The sequence below is a fragment of the Pongo pygmaeus genome, chromosome 11, assembly GCF_028885625.2.
Source record: "Pongo pygmaeus isolate AG05252 chromosome 11, NHGRI_mPonPyg2-v2.0_pri, whole genome shotgun sequence".
Classification (NCBI taxonomy): Eukaryota; Metazoa; Chordata; class Mammalia; order Primates; family Hominidae; genus Pongo; species Pongo pygmaeus.
Genome location: NC_072384.2, coordinates 114542738 through 114560601, shown reverse-complemented (window position 1 = coordinate 114560601; position 17864 = coordinate 114542738). Strand labels below are relative to the sequence as shown.

Below are 17864 nucleotides of genomic sequence, written 5' to 3'. Positions count from 1 at the left end.
AGACATTATCCCCGTTATGTAAAACAATCTTAAAAATTCATGCTGTTTATCATACATGTAGTTTTTTATACTTTTTAAATCACATGCAAATTAAGACTGGCTATAATAAATCCTAATTAGAGAGGAGTGTATCATTTTATGTTGATATTTTCACGTTACTTAGAACATTTTTGTACTGTGAAACCTGTTTAAATGAGATTTTACTGTATTGGAAGACAAGTTGTTTGAATGGTCAAATATCCTGATCAGTGACATTATTTCTTACGAAAAAATAAAATATTTTGAACTAGTTTTGGCAGTCATATGCTCAAAACAATCATGGGGAGTCTGCAAAGTACACTAAATTTCAAAATAAAATTTAAAATCAATGATAGAAAATAAATTTTGTTGTGTCACAGCAAACATGGTCCCATGTCCTCTTAAATATCCCTTCAGTTCTGACCTACAGTGACTTTCTGACACTTCCTAGTCAATAAATATTTATTGATTAGTGCTTCTATACTGAGAATTATGCTAAGAATTCTAGGGTTAAAAAAAGTTAAGGTATTAGTCACATTAAAAAATCCATTACAAACTTCTCATAGCTGGGTTATCTTTGTACAGGTGACATTACCAATCAGTTATCTATATGATTCAAGATATTCCACCTGTTTAATCTATTCCTAGTTCACTCTGTGTGTCCTGGTTTTGCTGTTCCTCCATGGGACCATGTTGTCACCACTTCGGGAACTTGGCCTCTCTTACAACCTATGCTTGAGTTATCTTCCTTCAGAACTTTTAGGATTTCTTTATTCTCTCAGAGAATCTCTCTCTGATCATTGCATTATAAGCCCCAACTCTCATCTTATTACTCTTTTCTACCTGATTGATTCTTGATAGGTAGCACTTCGAATTCCTGAGATTATTCACTTATTTACTGGTTTATTGTCTCTGATTATTAAGAGAATACAAGGTACCTGAGGACAGGACTTGGTATTTTTCATTGCTGAACTCTCACTATTTAGATTAGTGCCAGGACACAGTTGATGTAAAGGGTTGCTAAGTAGAAATTTCACTATTGAACTGTTTTCATATATGCCAAAAGGTTTTAAAGTTATCCAAAGATACATATATAGAAAACAAATGATTGATATTTTTTGGTCAAAGAGGAAATGTCAAGAAATATGACATAATTATGTTGCTTTCAATTTTCATAGACCCATCAAGAAAATGACAAACATATGAAATCAACTCCATTTGACTATAGGAGTGATTGGAGGTTAAAATTTGGGGGTGGTGCAATAGAATCTTAAATGTATCATTTTTATCTGTAGTCATTTACAGTATTAGATTTCTAACACCAAAACAAAGTAGAAATAAAGACCTAATACTTCTATTATTATAGTAACCTTATATTCTAAATAATTTTTTTAATGTCTGCTTGTACAAATGCTTTTCTTTTGCTTTACATTTTTTGAAGCATTTCACTTTTCACTAGAAATTATTTTCTTTCCAAAGTACAAAGAGTATTAAGGCAAAAAGTTTATTTCATAAAATATTTAGTTTAAAAAATCACATAGCATAGGATGGGCTTGAGATATGAAATTATTTTTTGAATATGTAGGAATATTGACATAATTTAAATATTTTCTAAAATAAAAATGGAGATTACATATTCCTTAATTTTATATTCTATTGTTGTTTCCAATTTCCCAGGATAGACAGAACCTGCTTTAGTGTTTTTCACCACACATCTAAAAGTTTTGACTTATGCATCATCTTGGTGCAGTAATGAATAAGAACTGACATCAAATATCAATACTATTGGCCCAGCTAAATGGTAGTTGACATCAAGGTGGATTGCTGGAAAAGTAAGCAAAATTGAAATATTTTTGGTGTATAAATACCGCCTGACATCATTTGTCCTTCAGGGGATCAATCACTGTATGACCTAACTGTTGTTTGCATTTCTTTATATAAAATGGCCAGAGATTGATATTGAGTGCTTGCTGTTTGAACTTAGGAACTTAGGTAACAAACAAAATTGAGAAATCAGAAATTCAACTTCCTTTGCTAAAGTGGAGACAGGATCACTTTTTTAGGTAGGCAATTGCAGCTTTTTGTTTATCACTGATTTTTTAAAAAGGTAATGTGAATTGATGCATTTATGTCTACTCACCGGCAACTTAGGAAAAGCAATTAACCTATCTTAGATCAAATTTAAAACATTTAACTGCCTAATTATTGTATAACATACCCAGATATAAAAGAAACAAAATACTCCCTCTGAAGTTTATACCCATTTTTTTTAGTAGGATTTAGCTCAAGTTTCATACAGTTACACATTCTTTTTTAGGATAATTTTAACATTTTATGTTCTTAAACTTTGCTTAAGTGCAAAATATGTATGGCAAGTTTATGTTTATACTACTGATATTATGTTATAGAAAATTAAATTATAGACTATAAGGAATTTATATTATACATATTTACATGTGATTATTCTTTTATTTACTTCTACTTATTTGAAAACAAATGGCTAGAAAGGAACATTATCTCCATTAACAATAGTACAGGTTGAGTATGCCTTATACAAAATTCTTAGGAATAGAAATGTTTCAGATTTCTGACTTTTTAAAAATTTTAGAATATTTGCATATACATAATGTAATATCATGAGGATAGGACCCAAGTCTAAACAAAACATTAATTTATGTTTCATATATACCTTATACATATAGATTGAAGTTAATTTTATACAGCATTTTAAATAATTTTATACATGAAACAAAGTTTGTGTACACTAAAGCAGCAAAAAGCAAAGGTGTCAGGTGTTGAATTTTCGCCTTATGGTGTCATGTTTTGGATTTTGGAACATTTTGGAGTTTAGATTTTTGGATTAGAGATGTTCAGACTTTAGCAATAATAATAGCAGTAGTAGGAGTAATACCATCTTCTAGTTACTAAGCACTATTTAAAACACATTGTATGTATTATCTAATATTCACTGCTCTTTTTATCACTCATTTTAAGGATGAGCTAAATAATTTGCTCAAGATCATACGTCTTATGAATAGCAAAGCCAGAATCCGAAAAGTACCAATAGGAGACAAATATAACTGAAATTGGATAATTGTAGAGAGACTCCAAAGGCGTGGTAAACTATGATGCCATAGTACCTTCCTAAGGAACAGCGAATCTGTCCTGATAATTAAATAACTTTAGTTTGCAGCTAAGCATCCACAGAATTTGGAAGCCTAATCAAGTTGAAATAAATAAGATCTAATGATACAATGCTATAATGAAAGCCTTGTGCTTATATTTGTTCAGAATCCACCATTCATTTATTTATTCATCTCCTTTTTTGAATATTAAAAATGTAAAACAAACTATGCTACGTACTGGAGATACTGGGTAAAATGAAATTGGAAATATCCTTTTCTTATTTCTTTTCCCTGAATTCTGGTGTAGAGAGATTTTTGAAAAAAGTAAACAGACAAAAATCCCCAAGACAATTGCTAGCTATGATGGATAGTTCTACTTCTGCATCTAGACGAATAGAATAATATTTATTAAGATGATATAATGGAGAAAGGAATCAGTGTGGATTATGGGAAAGCAAGTTTCATTTTTTAACATATTTTAATGAGATATCAGATGTTTAGGCTGAGCTGCAAAATGACTAATGGTAAATTTGGGGGTCAGAGTGGGATTTACTTGAAAATCATCATCATATAAATAAAATTAAAAGTTACAAGTTTAAATAATATGAACTATGAAGAGAATCTGCTAGATAACAGGATTTAAGATTGAGCCTTGATATACTATAATATTTAGCAGTCAAGTAATAAAGTAGGATCCAGCACAGTAGATTGAGAAGCGGTGCCTGTGGATATTTTATTTCTCAGGACTCAAGAGAGGAGAACATTTTAAGTGACAATGAAAATTACTCATTGGGGACAACAATATAGAGCTCAAGAAGAGTTTCAGTGAACTTTTTGATTTGGAATTCATATTGGAATAGTTGAGGTGAAAACGCGAGTGCAGGTTCCTAGGAAACAGGGAAATGTAAGATAATGAAGAAGTATTCCTGCCACTCAAAATTTATAGAAATTATAGATCAAAAAGTAAAAAGAGAAATTAATATATGCCTAAAATCAAACTAGACATAATGAAGCAAGGATGGACAAAGTTGAAAAGAATCTAATATACATTCTATAAGAAATGTAGTAATTGAAATAGAAAAACTCAGTAGAAAGAATAAAATTAAACAGGATTCAGCTAAAGAAAGATTGATTTATAAGACTGTTGGGAAGAAATTAATTGGGATGCCAATTAATTTACACAAAGTAGTAAATCATAGGAAATATAAAAAGAAACATGAAGTGAATGAGAAGATTTAACAGAGATATAAAAGGAATTCCTAAAAGAGATACTAGAGAGAACTGACAAAACACAATATTTAATAACATAATGGCTGAAAAATTTCCAGCATTGTAGAAAGACAAAGGTGCTCATATTGAGAAGGCACATCAAGTCCAGAGAAAAACAAAAAAGAAGCAAATCTACATGTAGACATAGCATAGAAAAATTAAAAGCAAAATATCCAAGATATTAAAATGTATGAGAAAGATCCAACCTTATCTACAAAGGATCAGCTATTAGATTTATAGTTGATTCTCATCAGCAACAATAGTGACAGAGGAAATGACAGAATGAAAATAAAATAATGACATTACCAGATATACAAAGACCAAAAAAAGTTTACTACCCACACACTTTCCCTGAAAGGACTATGAGAGACTATCGTTAGCAAGATAAAATGAAACCCTGCAGAAGGAGAGAAAAGAAATAAATTAGTTATAGGCAAAGAAATAATGAAACATATTAGTATATCTCATAAATATCAAAGATTTACATGACTAATTTCAAGATGAGACTAGAATGCAAAATAAAAATAAGGAAAAATGGAAAAGTCCAGCAAGAGCTTCTAGAAGGCCCTATGGAATGTCCATCCTAGTAAGATTTAGGTCAACTTCCTGGAAATTTGAAGTCACGTGAGACTCCCTGCTCATTTTCCTGCCACGTATATTTTACACAGTTTTTGTTTTTATTTTTTCCTTTAGATTGAATTTTCTGTGGCTATTAATAATTTTCTGGAAATTACTGTCATCTTCCTTTTTTGGTTTTAGCTTTGCTTTATAAAAAGGACTTAATAAGTAGCTTTTATAGCTCCTTAAAATGTCTCATTACAGATTACTTTAAAAGGAGGTTTAAAGTAAATATCTACTTCCAATGGAGAAATCAAGGAGAAATTAAGACATCCGAGCTCTAATACCATAAAAGAAATAAAATTCAATTTAACAAATAAAATTCAATTCAATAGTGTTTCAGGGCCATATATAAATATTGTTTATTGCATATCTGTTTCTGTGAATCTTTTTTAAAGATGTATTTTGTTTTTCATTGACTTATAACTACATATTTATGGATACAATGTGATATTTTGATACATGGGTACATTGAGTAATGCTCAAATCAGGGTAATTATCATATCTATCACCTCAAACACTTGTCATTTCTTTATGGTAAGAATATTTGAATTTCTTAGCGTTATAGTATATTTTAATATCAGGTAGTGTGATACCTCCAGTTTTTTTCTTTATGCTCAGGATTGCTTTGGCTATTTGGAGCCTTTTGGTTCCATAAAGATTTGAAATTTTACTTCAATTTTTATAGAGAATGTCATTAGTATTTTGATAGAGATTGCATTGAATTTGTAGATCACTTTGGGCAGTATGGATATTGGTATGGTTTGGCTGTATCCCCTCTCAATTTCATCTTGAATTGTAGTTCCCATAATCGCCATATGTCTGGGAGGGATGGGTGGGAAGTAATTTAATCATGGGGGCAGTTACCCTCATGCTGTTCTTGTGATAGTGTGTGAGTTCTCAAGAGATCTGAAGGTTTTACAAGGGGCTTTTCCCCCTTTTGCTCAGCACTTCTCCTGCTGCCACCATGTGAAGAAGGACATGTTTGATTCCCCTTCTGCCATGATTGTAAGTTTCCTGAGGCCTCCCCAATGATATGGAACTGTGAGTCAGTTAAACCTCTTTCCTTTATAAATTATTCAGTCTCAGGCAGTCCTTTATAGCAGTGTGAGAAGAGACTAATACAGATAATTTAACAATATTAATTCTTCCAATCCACGATCACAGGGTATCTTTCCATTTATTAGTGTCCTCTTCTATTTTCTGTCATCATTATTTTGTAGTTTTCATGGCAGAGATCTTTCATGTTTTTGTTTAAACTTATTTCTAGATTTTTTTGTAGTTATCATAAATGAGCTTGCTTTTGTCATATCTTTTTTGGATAGTTTGCTGTTGCATATAGAAATGTTACTATTTTTTATTGATTTTGTGTACTCCATCTTTACTGCATTTATTAGTTCTAACAGTTTTTCAGTGGGGTCTGTAGAGTTTTCTCTATATAAGATCATATCATCTGTAAAAAGAGACAATTTGTCTTCCTCCTTTCCAATTTGGATGCGCATTATTTCTTTTTGCTGCCTCATTGCTCTGGCTAGGACTTCTAGTGCTATGTTGAACGGAAATAGTAAAGATAGGCATATTTTTCTTAGTCCAGACTTTAGAGGAAAAACTTTCAGCTTTTCCCTATTTAGTATGATGTTTGTAGGTTTCTCATATACGGCCTTTATTGTGTTGTGGTATGTTGCTTCTATACCTAATTGTTCAGGGTTTTTATTACAAAGGGATTGTGAATTTTATTGAATGCTTTTCCCATGGCTAATGAGATCATATAATTTTTGTCTTTCATTCTGTTAATGTGATATATAACATTTATTGAATTGCCTATGTTGAATCATCCTTGCATCCCTGGGATAAATCTCATTTGATGATGGTGAATGATCTTTTTGATGAGCTGTTGGATTTGGTTTGCTAGTATTTTCTTGAGAGTTTTTGCATCTATGTTCATCAGGAATGGTAGCCTATAGTGTTGGTTGTTGTTGTTGTTGTGTCCTTGTCTGGTTTTGGTATCAGGGTAGTGCTGTTCTCATAGGATGAGTTAGCAAGAACTCTACCCTCTTCAAGTTTTTGGAATAGTTTGAGAAACATTGGTATTAGCTCTTTTTTTACATGTTTGGTAGAATTCAGCAGTGAAGCCTACTTCTGAGCTTTTCTTTGATAGGCAACTGTTGTAGGATCCTGTAACTTCTTTATTTTTATTCTTTTATCTTTTTCCCTTCTGACTGTATGTTCAAGTAGCCTGTCTCCAAGCTTACTAATTCTTTCTTCTGTTTGATCAGTTCTGCTGTTGATGCTCTCCACTGTGTCTTTTATTTCATTCATTATATTTTTCCGCTCCAGGATTTCTGTTTGATTTTTTAAAATTTCAATCTCTCTATAAAATTTCCCTGAAACATTTCTCAATTGTTTCTCTATATTTTTTGAAGTTTGAGGAGCATCCTTAAAACAGCTATTTTTGAATTCTTTGTCTGAGAGATGACACATTCCTATCACTTTAAGATCAGTGTCTGGTGCCTTATTTTCTCTCTTTGGTAAGGTAACATTTCCCCGAATATTATTGATGATAGTGGACATGTGACAATGTCTGCACTTTGAAAGATTGGGTATTTGTTCCAGTCTTCACAGTCTGGCTTTATTGTGCCTATCATTTTTCAGAGGTTCTTCCAGAGATCTAAAAATACTAATTGTGTTCCCTGAGCCTGTGATCCACTGAAGTTGTCTTAGCACTAGAGGACCCTCTCAGCCCAGGTTTGCTGTGAATCTCACAAAGGTTCCAAGGCTGACATGGCTGTCTGTCCTAGATGGACCTGGGGAAGACTTAAGGAGGGTCCCTAGGCTGTTGATGAAAGCTGAACAGGAACCTAAGACTGAAATATTTTCCAGTGGCCCACACAGGTGTGCTTCCCAGCAGGTCTCTGCCCAGTGGAATTGTGTCCATACAGGTATGCTTCCCAGCAGGTCCTGCACAAGTGGACTGGGCCCTCTCAGGATCTGCTGTGTGACAGCAGCTGATGAACCTGTCTCATTGGCCCACATGAGTGTGCAATTCCCAGCAGGTCTTTGCATAGACAGCATAGTTCCCCAAAAGTAGTAAGGGGAGCTGGAACTGAGACTGGTGCACCTCAAAATCTGTTGTGAAATGGAGGTTAGTGAACTCATTATGGAGGCTTAGACTCCCAGGCTGAGAGAATATGGGCAAGTCTCTTTCTGCATCCTTGTACAAGCAGTTCTCATATGGAACCTCAGCTGAGGGAGGCTGGTGCCAAGCCAAAGAGCAACTTTCAGGTTCAGTGTGAAGACCACTGTCACTGAGCAGACAAGTCTCTTCACTGAGGCAGTAGTCTGTGTGGTTCCTCTTGGATGCCTGGGCAAATGGTTTTGGCACATGTTTAAGGCCAAACAAGGATCTAGCAAGCCCTTTGGGAAATGAGATTATTCCTAGGCTTGAACCTGGGAGCATAATCAAGAGATCAGCTACATGGGTGCTGGTCTGTACTCTCAAAATAATCCTCCTAAGTCTGGGGCTCCACTGGGGCTCTGCAGCCTCCAACCTGAATCCTGAGACTCCTGCTGATAGACTTTTGTCTGTGGATGGGTGCAGGATTCTTATGGGTGGAGATAGGAGGGTTACTTTTTTTGTTTGTTTTTGTTTGAGACAGAGTCTCACTCTGTCCCCAGGCTGGAGTGCAGTTGTGCAATCTCAGCTCACTGCAATCTCTGCCTCCCGGGTTTGAGCAATTCCCCTGCCTCAGCCTCCCGAGTAGCTGGGACTACAGGCACGCATGACCACACCTGGCTAATTTTTGTATTTTAGTAGAGACAGGGTTTCACCATATTGGCCAGGACGATCTCCATCTCCTGACCTCGTGATCTGCCTGCCTCAGCCTCCCAAAGTTTTGGGATTACAGGCATGAGCCACTGTGCCCAGCTGAGGGTTACTTTTTATTCCACCATCTTACTGACATTACTCTTGTTTCTGTGAATCTAGATTGCTAGCTTGATAACATTGAGTTTTACATGTGTGATTGCTACTTACAAATCTGAAATTGTAGAATTTTCCCCAAACTATGTTTATGTAAATAGCTAAATGCAACTTTAAATAGTAATGCAACATGAATGTCTATCCCTAAAGGCACCAAGTAATAAGCAAGGCTAATACTAAATAACTAAAATTTTTGCCTTCTATATATGTACCACATAGGCATTTTTTTAATATCACTTTGATAGGTTGTTTGAATATGAACTGTGTCTCAATGCCATGTCCTCAAGAGACCTGTGGGAGTCCCTGCACTCTGCAGTCACAGCTGCTTCTCAACCTCCTGACATTGCTTAGCAGGTATGTGACATAAAACATAATTGTTAAAACAATTAATATAAGTGACCAAAAATTTCCTTAAAAAATGTCAGTCATCATAACAAGACTTTTTTTTTTTAAACATCAGTTGTTAATAAATATTTGCAGCAAAGAAAAGATCAATTAATGGAAAATTTTAATGAGGCTGTGGGATACTGATTTGGAGCTATATTGTGATAGTCCTTTTGGTATGAACAAAGTGTGCAAATAAAAACATATTGGCGAGTTCCGTTCCAAGATGGCCAAATAGGAACAGCACCAGTCTGCAGCTCCTAGCATGATCAATGCAGAAGATGGGTGAATTCTGCATTTCCAACTGAGGTACCTGGTTCATCTCATTGGGACTGGTTGGACAGTGGGTGCAGCCCACAGAGGGCCACCCAAAGCAGGTTGGGGTGTCGCCCCACCCGGGAAGCGCAAGGGGTTGGGGGATTTCCCTTTCCTAGCCAAGGGAAGCCGTGACAGAGACAGACTGTACCTGCAAAAACGGGACACTCCCGCCCAAATACTGTGCTTTTCCCAAGGTCTTAGCAAGTGGCAGACAAGGAGATTCTCTCCCGTGCCTGGCTCAGGGCGGGGGTCCCACGCCCACGGAGCCTTGCTCACTGCTAGCGCAGCAGTCTGAGATCCAACTGCGAGGCTACAGCCTGGTGGGGGGAGGGGCATCCACCATTGCTGAGGCTCGAGTAGGTAAACGAAGTGCCCAAAAAGCAAGGCCTACTGCCTTTATAGACTCCACCTCTGTGGGCAAGGCATAGCTGAACAAAAGGTAGCAGACAACTTCTGCAAACTTAAACATCCCTGTCTGACAGCACTGAAGAGAGCAGTGGGTTCTCCTAGCACAGCATTTGAGCTCTGAGAATGGACAGACTGCTTCCTCAAGTGGGTCCCTGATCCTTGTGTAGCCTAACTGGGAGACATCTCCCAGTAGGGGCTGACAGACACCTCACACAGGTGGGTACCCCTCTGGGACAAAGCTTCCAGAGGAAGGATCAGGCAGCAATATTTGCTGTTCTGCAATATTTGCTGTTCTGCAGCCTCTGCTGGTGATACCCAGGCAAACAGGGTCTGGAGTGGACCTCCAGCAAACTCCAACAGACCTACAGCTGAGGGACCTGACAGTTAGAAGGAAAACTAACAAACAGAAAGGAATAGCATCAACATCAAGAAAAAGGACATCTACACCAAAACCCCATCTGTAGGTCACCAACATCAAAGACCAAAGGTAGATAAAACCACAAAGATGGGGAGAAAACAGAGCAGAAAAGCTGAAAATTCTATAAACCAGAGCACCTCTTCTCCTTCAAAGGATTGCAGCTCCTCGCCAGCAATGGAACAAAGCTGGACAGAGAATGACTTTGACAAGTTGACAGAAGTAGGTTTCAGAAGCTCGGTAATAACAAACTTCTCTGAGCTAAAGGAGGATGTTCAAACCCATCACAAGGAAGCTAAAAACCTTGAAAAAAGATTGGATGAATGGCTAACTAGAATAAACAGTGTAGACAATACCTTAAATGACCTGATGGAGCTGAAAACCATGGCACGAGAACTACATGATGCATGCACAAGCTTCAGTAGATGATTTGATCAAGTGGAAGAAAGGGTTAACAAAATAAAGCAAGAAGAGAAGTTTAGAGAAAAAAGAGTTAAAAAGAAATGAACAAAGCCTCCAAACAATATGGGACTATGTGAAAAGACCAAATCTACATTTGATTGGTGTACCTGAAAGTGATGGAGAAAATGGAACCACGTTGGAAAACTTTCTTCAGGACATTATCCAGGAGAACTTCCCCAACCTAGCAAGGCAGGCCAACATTCAAATTCAGTAAATACAGAGAACACCACAAAGATACTCCTTGAGAAGAGCAACCCCAAGACACATAATTGTCAGATTCATCAAGGTTGAAATGAAGGAAAAAATGTTAAGGGCAGCCAGAGAGAAAGGTCAGGTAACCCACAAAGGGAAGCCCATCAGACTAACAGAGGATCTCTCAACAGAAACCTTATAAGCCAGAAGAGAGTGGGGGACAATATTCAACATTCTTAAAGAATTTTCAAGCCAGAATTTCATATCCAGCCAAACAAAGCTTCATAAATGAAGGAGAAATAAAATCCTCTACAGACAAGCAAATGCTGAGAGATTTTGTCACCACCCAGGCCTGCCTTACAAGAGTCCAGAAAGAAGCACTAAACATAGAAAGGAACAACCGGTACCAGCCACTGTAAAAACATGCCAAATTGTAAAGACCATCAATGATATGAAGAAACTGCATCAATTAATGGGCAAAATAACCAGCTAACATCATAATGACAGGATCAAATTCACACATAGCAATATTAACCTTAAATGCAAATGGGCCAAATGCCCCAATTAAAAGAGACAGACTGGCAAGTTCGACAAAGAATCAAGACCCATCAGTGTGCTGTATTCAGGAGACCCATCTCACCTGCAGAGACACACATAGGCTCAAAATAAAGGGATGGAGGAAGATCTACCAAGAAAATGGAAAGCAAAAAAAAGTAGGGGTTGCAATCCTAGTTTCTTGATAAAACAGACTTTAATCCAACAAAGATCAAAAGAGAAAAAGAAGGCATTACATAATGGTAAAGGGATCAATTCAACGAGAAGAGCTAACTGTCCTAAATATATATGCACCCATTACAGGAGCACCCAGATTCATAAAGCAAGTCCTTAGAGACCCAAAAAAAGACTTAGACTCCCACACAATAATAATGTGAGACTTTAACACCCCGCTGTCAATATTAGACAGATCAATGAGACAGAAGGTTAACAAGGATATCCAGGACTTGAACTCTGCTCTGCACCAAGCAGACCTAATAGGCATCTACAGAACTCTTCACCCCAAATCAACAGAATATACATTCCTCTCAGCACCACCTCGCATTTATTCTAAAATTGACCACATAATTGGAAGTAAAGCACTCCTCAGCAAATGTAAAAGAACAGAAATCACAACAAACTGTCTCTCAGACCACAGTGCAATCAAACTAGAACTCAGGATTAAGAAACTCACTCAAAACCACACAACTACATGGAAACTGAACAAGCTGCTCCTGAATTGTCCCTGTTTGCAGATAACATGATTGTATATTTAGAAAACCCCATTGTCTCAGCCCAAAATCCCCTTAAGCTGATAAGCAACTTCAGCAAAGTCTCAGGATACAAAATCGATGTGCAAAAATCACAAACATTCCTATACACCAATAACAGACAAACAGAGAACCAAATCATGAATGAACTCCCATTCACAGTAGTTATAAAAAGATAAAATACCTAGGAATCCGACTCACAAGGGATATGAAGGACCTCTTCAAAGAGAACTACAAACCACTGCTCAACAAAATAAAAGAGGACACAAACAAATGGAAGAATATTCCATGCTCATGGATAGGAAGAATCAATATTGTGAAAATGACCATACTGCCCAAGGTAATTTATAGATTCAATGCCATCACCATCAAGCTACCAATGACTTTCTTCACAGAATTGGAAAAAACTACTTTAAAGTTCAGGAACCAAAAAAGAGCCTGCATTGCCAAGACAGTGCTAAGCAAAAAGAACAAAGCTGGAGGCATCACACTGCCTGACTTCAAACTATACTACAAGGCTACAGTAACCAACACGGCATGGTACTAGTATCAAAACAGAGATATAGACCAATGGAACAGAACAGAGCCCTCAGAAATAACAACACACATCTACAACTATCTGATCTTTGACAAATCTGACAAAAACAAGAAATGGGGAAAGGAGTACCTATTTAATAAATGGTGCTGGGAAAACTGGCTAGCCATATGTAGAAAGCTAAAACTGGATCCCTTCCTTACACCTTATACAAAAATTAATTCAAGATGGAATAAAGACTTAAATGTTATACCTAAAACCATAAAAACCCTAGAGGAAAACCTAGAGAATACTATTCAGGACATAGGCATGGGCAAGGACTTCACGACTAAAACACTAAAAGCAATGGCAACAAAAGCCAAAATAGACAAATGGGATCTAATTAAACTAAAGAGCTTCTGCACAGCAAAAGAAACTACCATCAGAGTGAACAGGCAACCTACAGGATGGGAGAAAATATTTGCAATCTACCCATCTGACAAAGGGCTAATATCCAGAATCTACAAAGAACTTAAACAAATTTACTGGGAAAAAAAAATCCCATCAAAAAGTGGGCAAAGGACATGAACAGACACTTCTCAAAAGAAGATACTTATGCAGCCAATAGACACATGAAAAAATGCTCATCATCACCGGCCATCAGAGAAATGCAAATCAAAACCACAATGAGATACTATCTCACACCAGTTAGAATGGCAATCATTAAAAAGTCAGGAAACAACAGGTGCTGGAGAGGATGTAGAGAAATAGGAAAACTTTTACACTGTTGGTCAGAGTGTAAATTAGTTCAACCATTTTGGAAGACAGTGTGGCAATTCCTCAAGGATCTAGAACTAGAAATACCATTTGACCCAGCCATCCCATTACTGGGTATATACCTAAAGGATTATAAATCATGCTACTCTAAAGACGCATGCACACATGTGTTTACTGCAGCACTATTCACAATAGCAAAAACCTGGAACCAACCCAAATGTCCATCAATAATAGACTGGATTAAGAAAATGTGGCACATATACACCATGGAATACTACGCAGCCATAAAAAAGGGTGAGTTCATGTCCTTTGCAGGGACATGGATGAAGCTGGAAACCATCATTCTCAGCAAACTATCACAAGGTCAGAAAACCAAACACCTCTTTTTCTCACTCATAGGTGGGATTGAACAATGAGAACACTTGGACACAGGGTGGGGAACATCACACACCGGGGCCTGTCGGGAGTGGGGGACTGGGGGAGGGATAGCATTAGGAGAAATACCTAATATAAATGACGAGTTAATGGATGCAGGAAACCAACATGGCACATGTATACCTATGTAACAAACCTGCATGTTGTGCACATGTACCCTAGACCTTAAAGAATAATAATAAAAAAAAAAATTAGCTACTTTGATATTGGACACCTAAACCTCATATCTGTTATCTTGCCCTTTGAAATATGGGTAAATAATGTATGTCTCTCTTGATTGCTAATTCAATAAATCTAATTTGCTTATTTCCATATTTATTAAGTTTAATATTTAGAATGTAAAATGCTGTCTTTTGCAGTTATTATATTGCTTGCTAAAATAAAATGCCTGATTTACAAAATATTATTCATTTCAGCTCCCATTTAATTTTTGTAGGGCATGTGAAGCTATAAGCCACTAAATGGACTTTCAGCATAAAACTATATTCTATTTCATAATGGTCCATAGTGCTGAAATTTTTCCATACCCTGCTAGAAATAAAATATTCCTTGGTATCTAGAACTCATCTATAATACTTTCCAACTAATTGGCTCACTACAGAAAATTAGATAGAATATTTCTTGCAAAGACCAATCTATTAAAATGTAATTTTGGTTGAGCCCATCATTAAAATTCCCAGGCCTGACAATGACACCAGCACAATTTCAATTGGAGCAATCAACATTCCCTTAGAAGATATAATTTTTAGTGAGCATTTTTCCTCTTTCCAAAAGAATGATACTAGCAGGATGGTAACAGAATTTTGACTATGCTATCATTGTGATGTTAGATGTAAGTAATCCATCAGATTTCTTTTATAGCTAATTGGAAAAGAAGTGGAATTTGGAATTAAGATTCTCACTCTACTGGGAACTTTGAGACAACCAAAATGTTAGATATAATTAAATCATAGAGTTTAAATGAACTTGGGAGGTCCTCTATCTAGTCAAATCTCTTTCATCTGAGAACAGACTTAAATCATCCTTCTTTGATTACTATCTGAACCCTTTTAAAGACATCCTCAATTAACTTGGCAACTGTCTTAATCCATTTTCTGTTGCTATTACAGAAAACCACAAACTGGATAACTTTAAAGAAAATAAATTTATTTCTCACAGTTCTGGAGGCTGGGAAGTCCCAGAGCACGGCACCACCATTTCATGAGGGCCTTTGTGCTGTGTCATCCCAAAACAGAGGGACGGAGGAAAAAGAGCAAGAGAGCAAAAAGACAACTTGCAGCTTCAACTTCTTTAAAAGACATTAACCCATTCAGGAGGGAGGGCGCCACTCTCATGACCTAAACATCTCATATAAGGCTCCACCTCCAAACACTATTGCATTGGGGATTAAGTTTGCAACACATAAACTTGGAGGGATACATTCAAACCATAGAAAACTCAAAGGACTCTCCAACAATTTTCATTGTTGGTGAAATCATCCTTACACCTGAATGAAAACCTCAAGTGGCAGATAAAATATTTTTGTTTTGTCATCAGTTTATATGAAGAAGGACATATTTGAAACTTTTCCGTGAGTAATTAAAAATCTGTCAAATCAAGGTTGTTCTGTTCTAAATTGGAGAAAACTTTTTTCTTTAACCGCTTTTTCTTCTCAAGGTTTTCTTACAGAAAAATTACAGAGCAATTATAGTTATTTTAATGATTTTTCATTAACATTTTATGCAGTCTATAGCCCACCTATTTTTTTGAAGCCCAAATTGGACAAAAGGCTCTTAAAAATGTGTTTAAGTAAAGTTGACTACAGCAGAATTCCTTGTCACTCCTGCTACGACTTGGGGTGTGTGTGTGTGGGGGGGGGTGTGTGTGAATTTTAAAATTCTGCAACCCTATATATCTATAGACTTTTCCTATTATTTACAACTAATTCCTAAAGTTGTTCTTCTCACCTCATTAACTTACCATTTTAGCTTGGAAATTTGTTTCATAAAAATGAATTTGTATATATGAAGCATTAAAAACAATTTACTGGGAGAACTGAACTTACCCTGGGATCAAAAATGGCATCATTGATAGAATGTATGTGACCATAAAGTGACTGCTCACATATACCCTAGGAAGACAAAGCAGAAATAGAGTCAAATAAATTTCTTTTGGAATGTAAAAAGGAATTCAAAGATGGTTTTAAGTTTTAAAGTAATTTTTAGCCCCTCCTCCCAGAATTAATACATTCTCACCATAGAAAATTCTAGCTTTTGCTATCAACTACTATTCAGAATCGTACAGACCTAGAGCGGGGAGCATACCACAGTACTGGTATCTACACTGAAATTCTACTGTTGTTGCTTTTACACCGCTGAGCTGGTAGTAAACTCTCACTAAGTGGCTCCATTTCTTAATTAGCATAGCTTTCAAGCTCTGAGGCCAAGGACTATTAAGAAATCCCTTATTAGAAAGCTGTTATTTTCAGCACAGCATATCTACTGCTGCTGGGGGTAGGCAGTGGGGTCTCTCTTTTTCTTTTTAAATTATAGAATCACATTTTAGCTCCTGAATTTTCACAGTTCAGCATTAACATTATTACCTGTATAAAAATTTATAAAATATATACAGTGGCATTTTTAAATATAGAATAAGCATTTGTTTTGTGAAAACCAAACTTCACGTCTGTTCATTCAATTTAACTTATACAAATAATAGCTAAAATTAAAATTAACTACAAAAACGTCCCAGCTTCAGTTAAATGTTTCCAGGAAAGATGGACCTATAACACATTATAATAGGAATCCAAATATCTAAATGTGGGGTCTTTCATTTTGAACACCAGGGTTCAACGGGCATTCTTGACTCTTGTAGAGAAATAACCTAAATTCTGTGGAAGAACAAGGGAAAGTCATATGTGGACTATTGCTTGGAGAGTCCTGCTATGTGCTTGGAAATTCAGATTTCATTCAACCATTTGTTCATTCGACAAATATTTTTGAGCAATTAATATTTGTCGACACAATTCTAGGTGCTTAGGATATGTCAACAAATAGACAAAGAACCTTATTCTCATGGACCTTATATTCTAGTGGGGGAGATGGGCATTTTGTGATAAAGGCATAAAATGTACTAGAAGATAATAAGTCTGAAAAGAAGAAAATGTCAGGCAGGGTTAGTAACAGTAGGAATTTTGGGATTCGGGAACTAAGGGAAATCACATTATCAAGTAGAGTTATCCAGTTTGGCTTTACTCAGAAGATAAGGTTTGAATAAAGAATGAAGGTAGAGTAAGGAAGTTAGCCAAGAATGAAAGTATAGTAAGGGAGTTAGCCAATGAAAGTATAGTAAGGGAGTATAGCCAAAGTATAGTAAGGGAGTTTTTCTGGAGGAAAAGTGTTCCAGGTAGGAAGAAAAACTAGAGCAAATGTCTCCAAGTAGATGCTTGCCTCACACATTTCTGGAACAACAAGGAAGCCAGTGTGGCTGGCAAGAAGTCAGTCAGAAGAGTAGATTCACTCAAAAGTCTTCATCTACTCTCATTCACTACTTTGTATTTATTTAACCTTAAATCTTTGAAGGCTGGGAGAGATTACAGAACACACTGCAAAATGAGCTACCAAAGGTAGATCATCATGATGCCCCTCACTGTTATTGGCCATTCATG

General features: G+C 36.3%; 1 protein-coding gene across 4 annotated transcripts in view; it reads right to left on the bottom strand.

Moving 5' to 3' along the window:
* SPAG16 (sperm associated antigen 16) overlaps positions 1 to 17864 on the bottom strand; it is a 1161609-nt gene that overhangs the window by 288412 nt on the left and 855333 nt on the right. For 3 of the 4 annotated variants that reach the window (XM_054478489.2, XM_054478491.2, XM_054478492.1), the window contains one exon: positions 16263 to 16328. The exons of the other annotated variant lie outside the window; for it this stretch is intronic. In XM_054478489.2, the coding sequence (XP_054334464.1) occupies positions 16263 to 16328 (66 nt within the window). The remainder of the gene's footprint in view (positions 1 to 16262; positions 16329 to 17864) is intronic. 4 annotated transcript variants of the gene reach the window in all.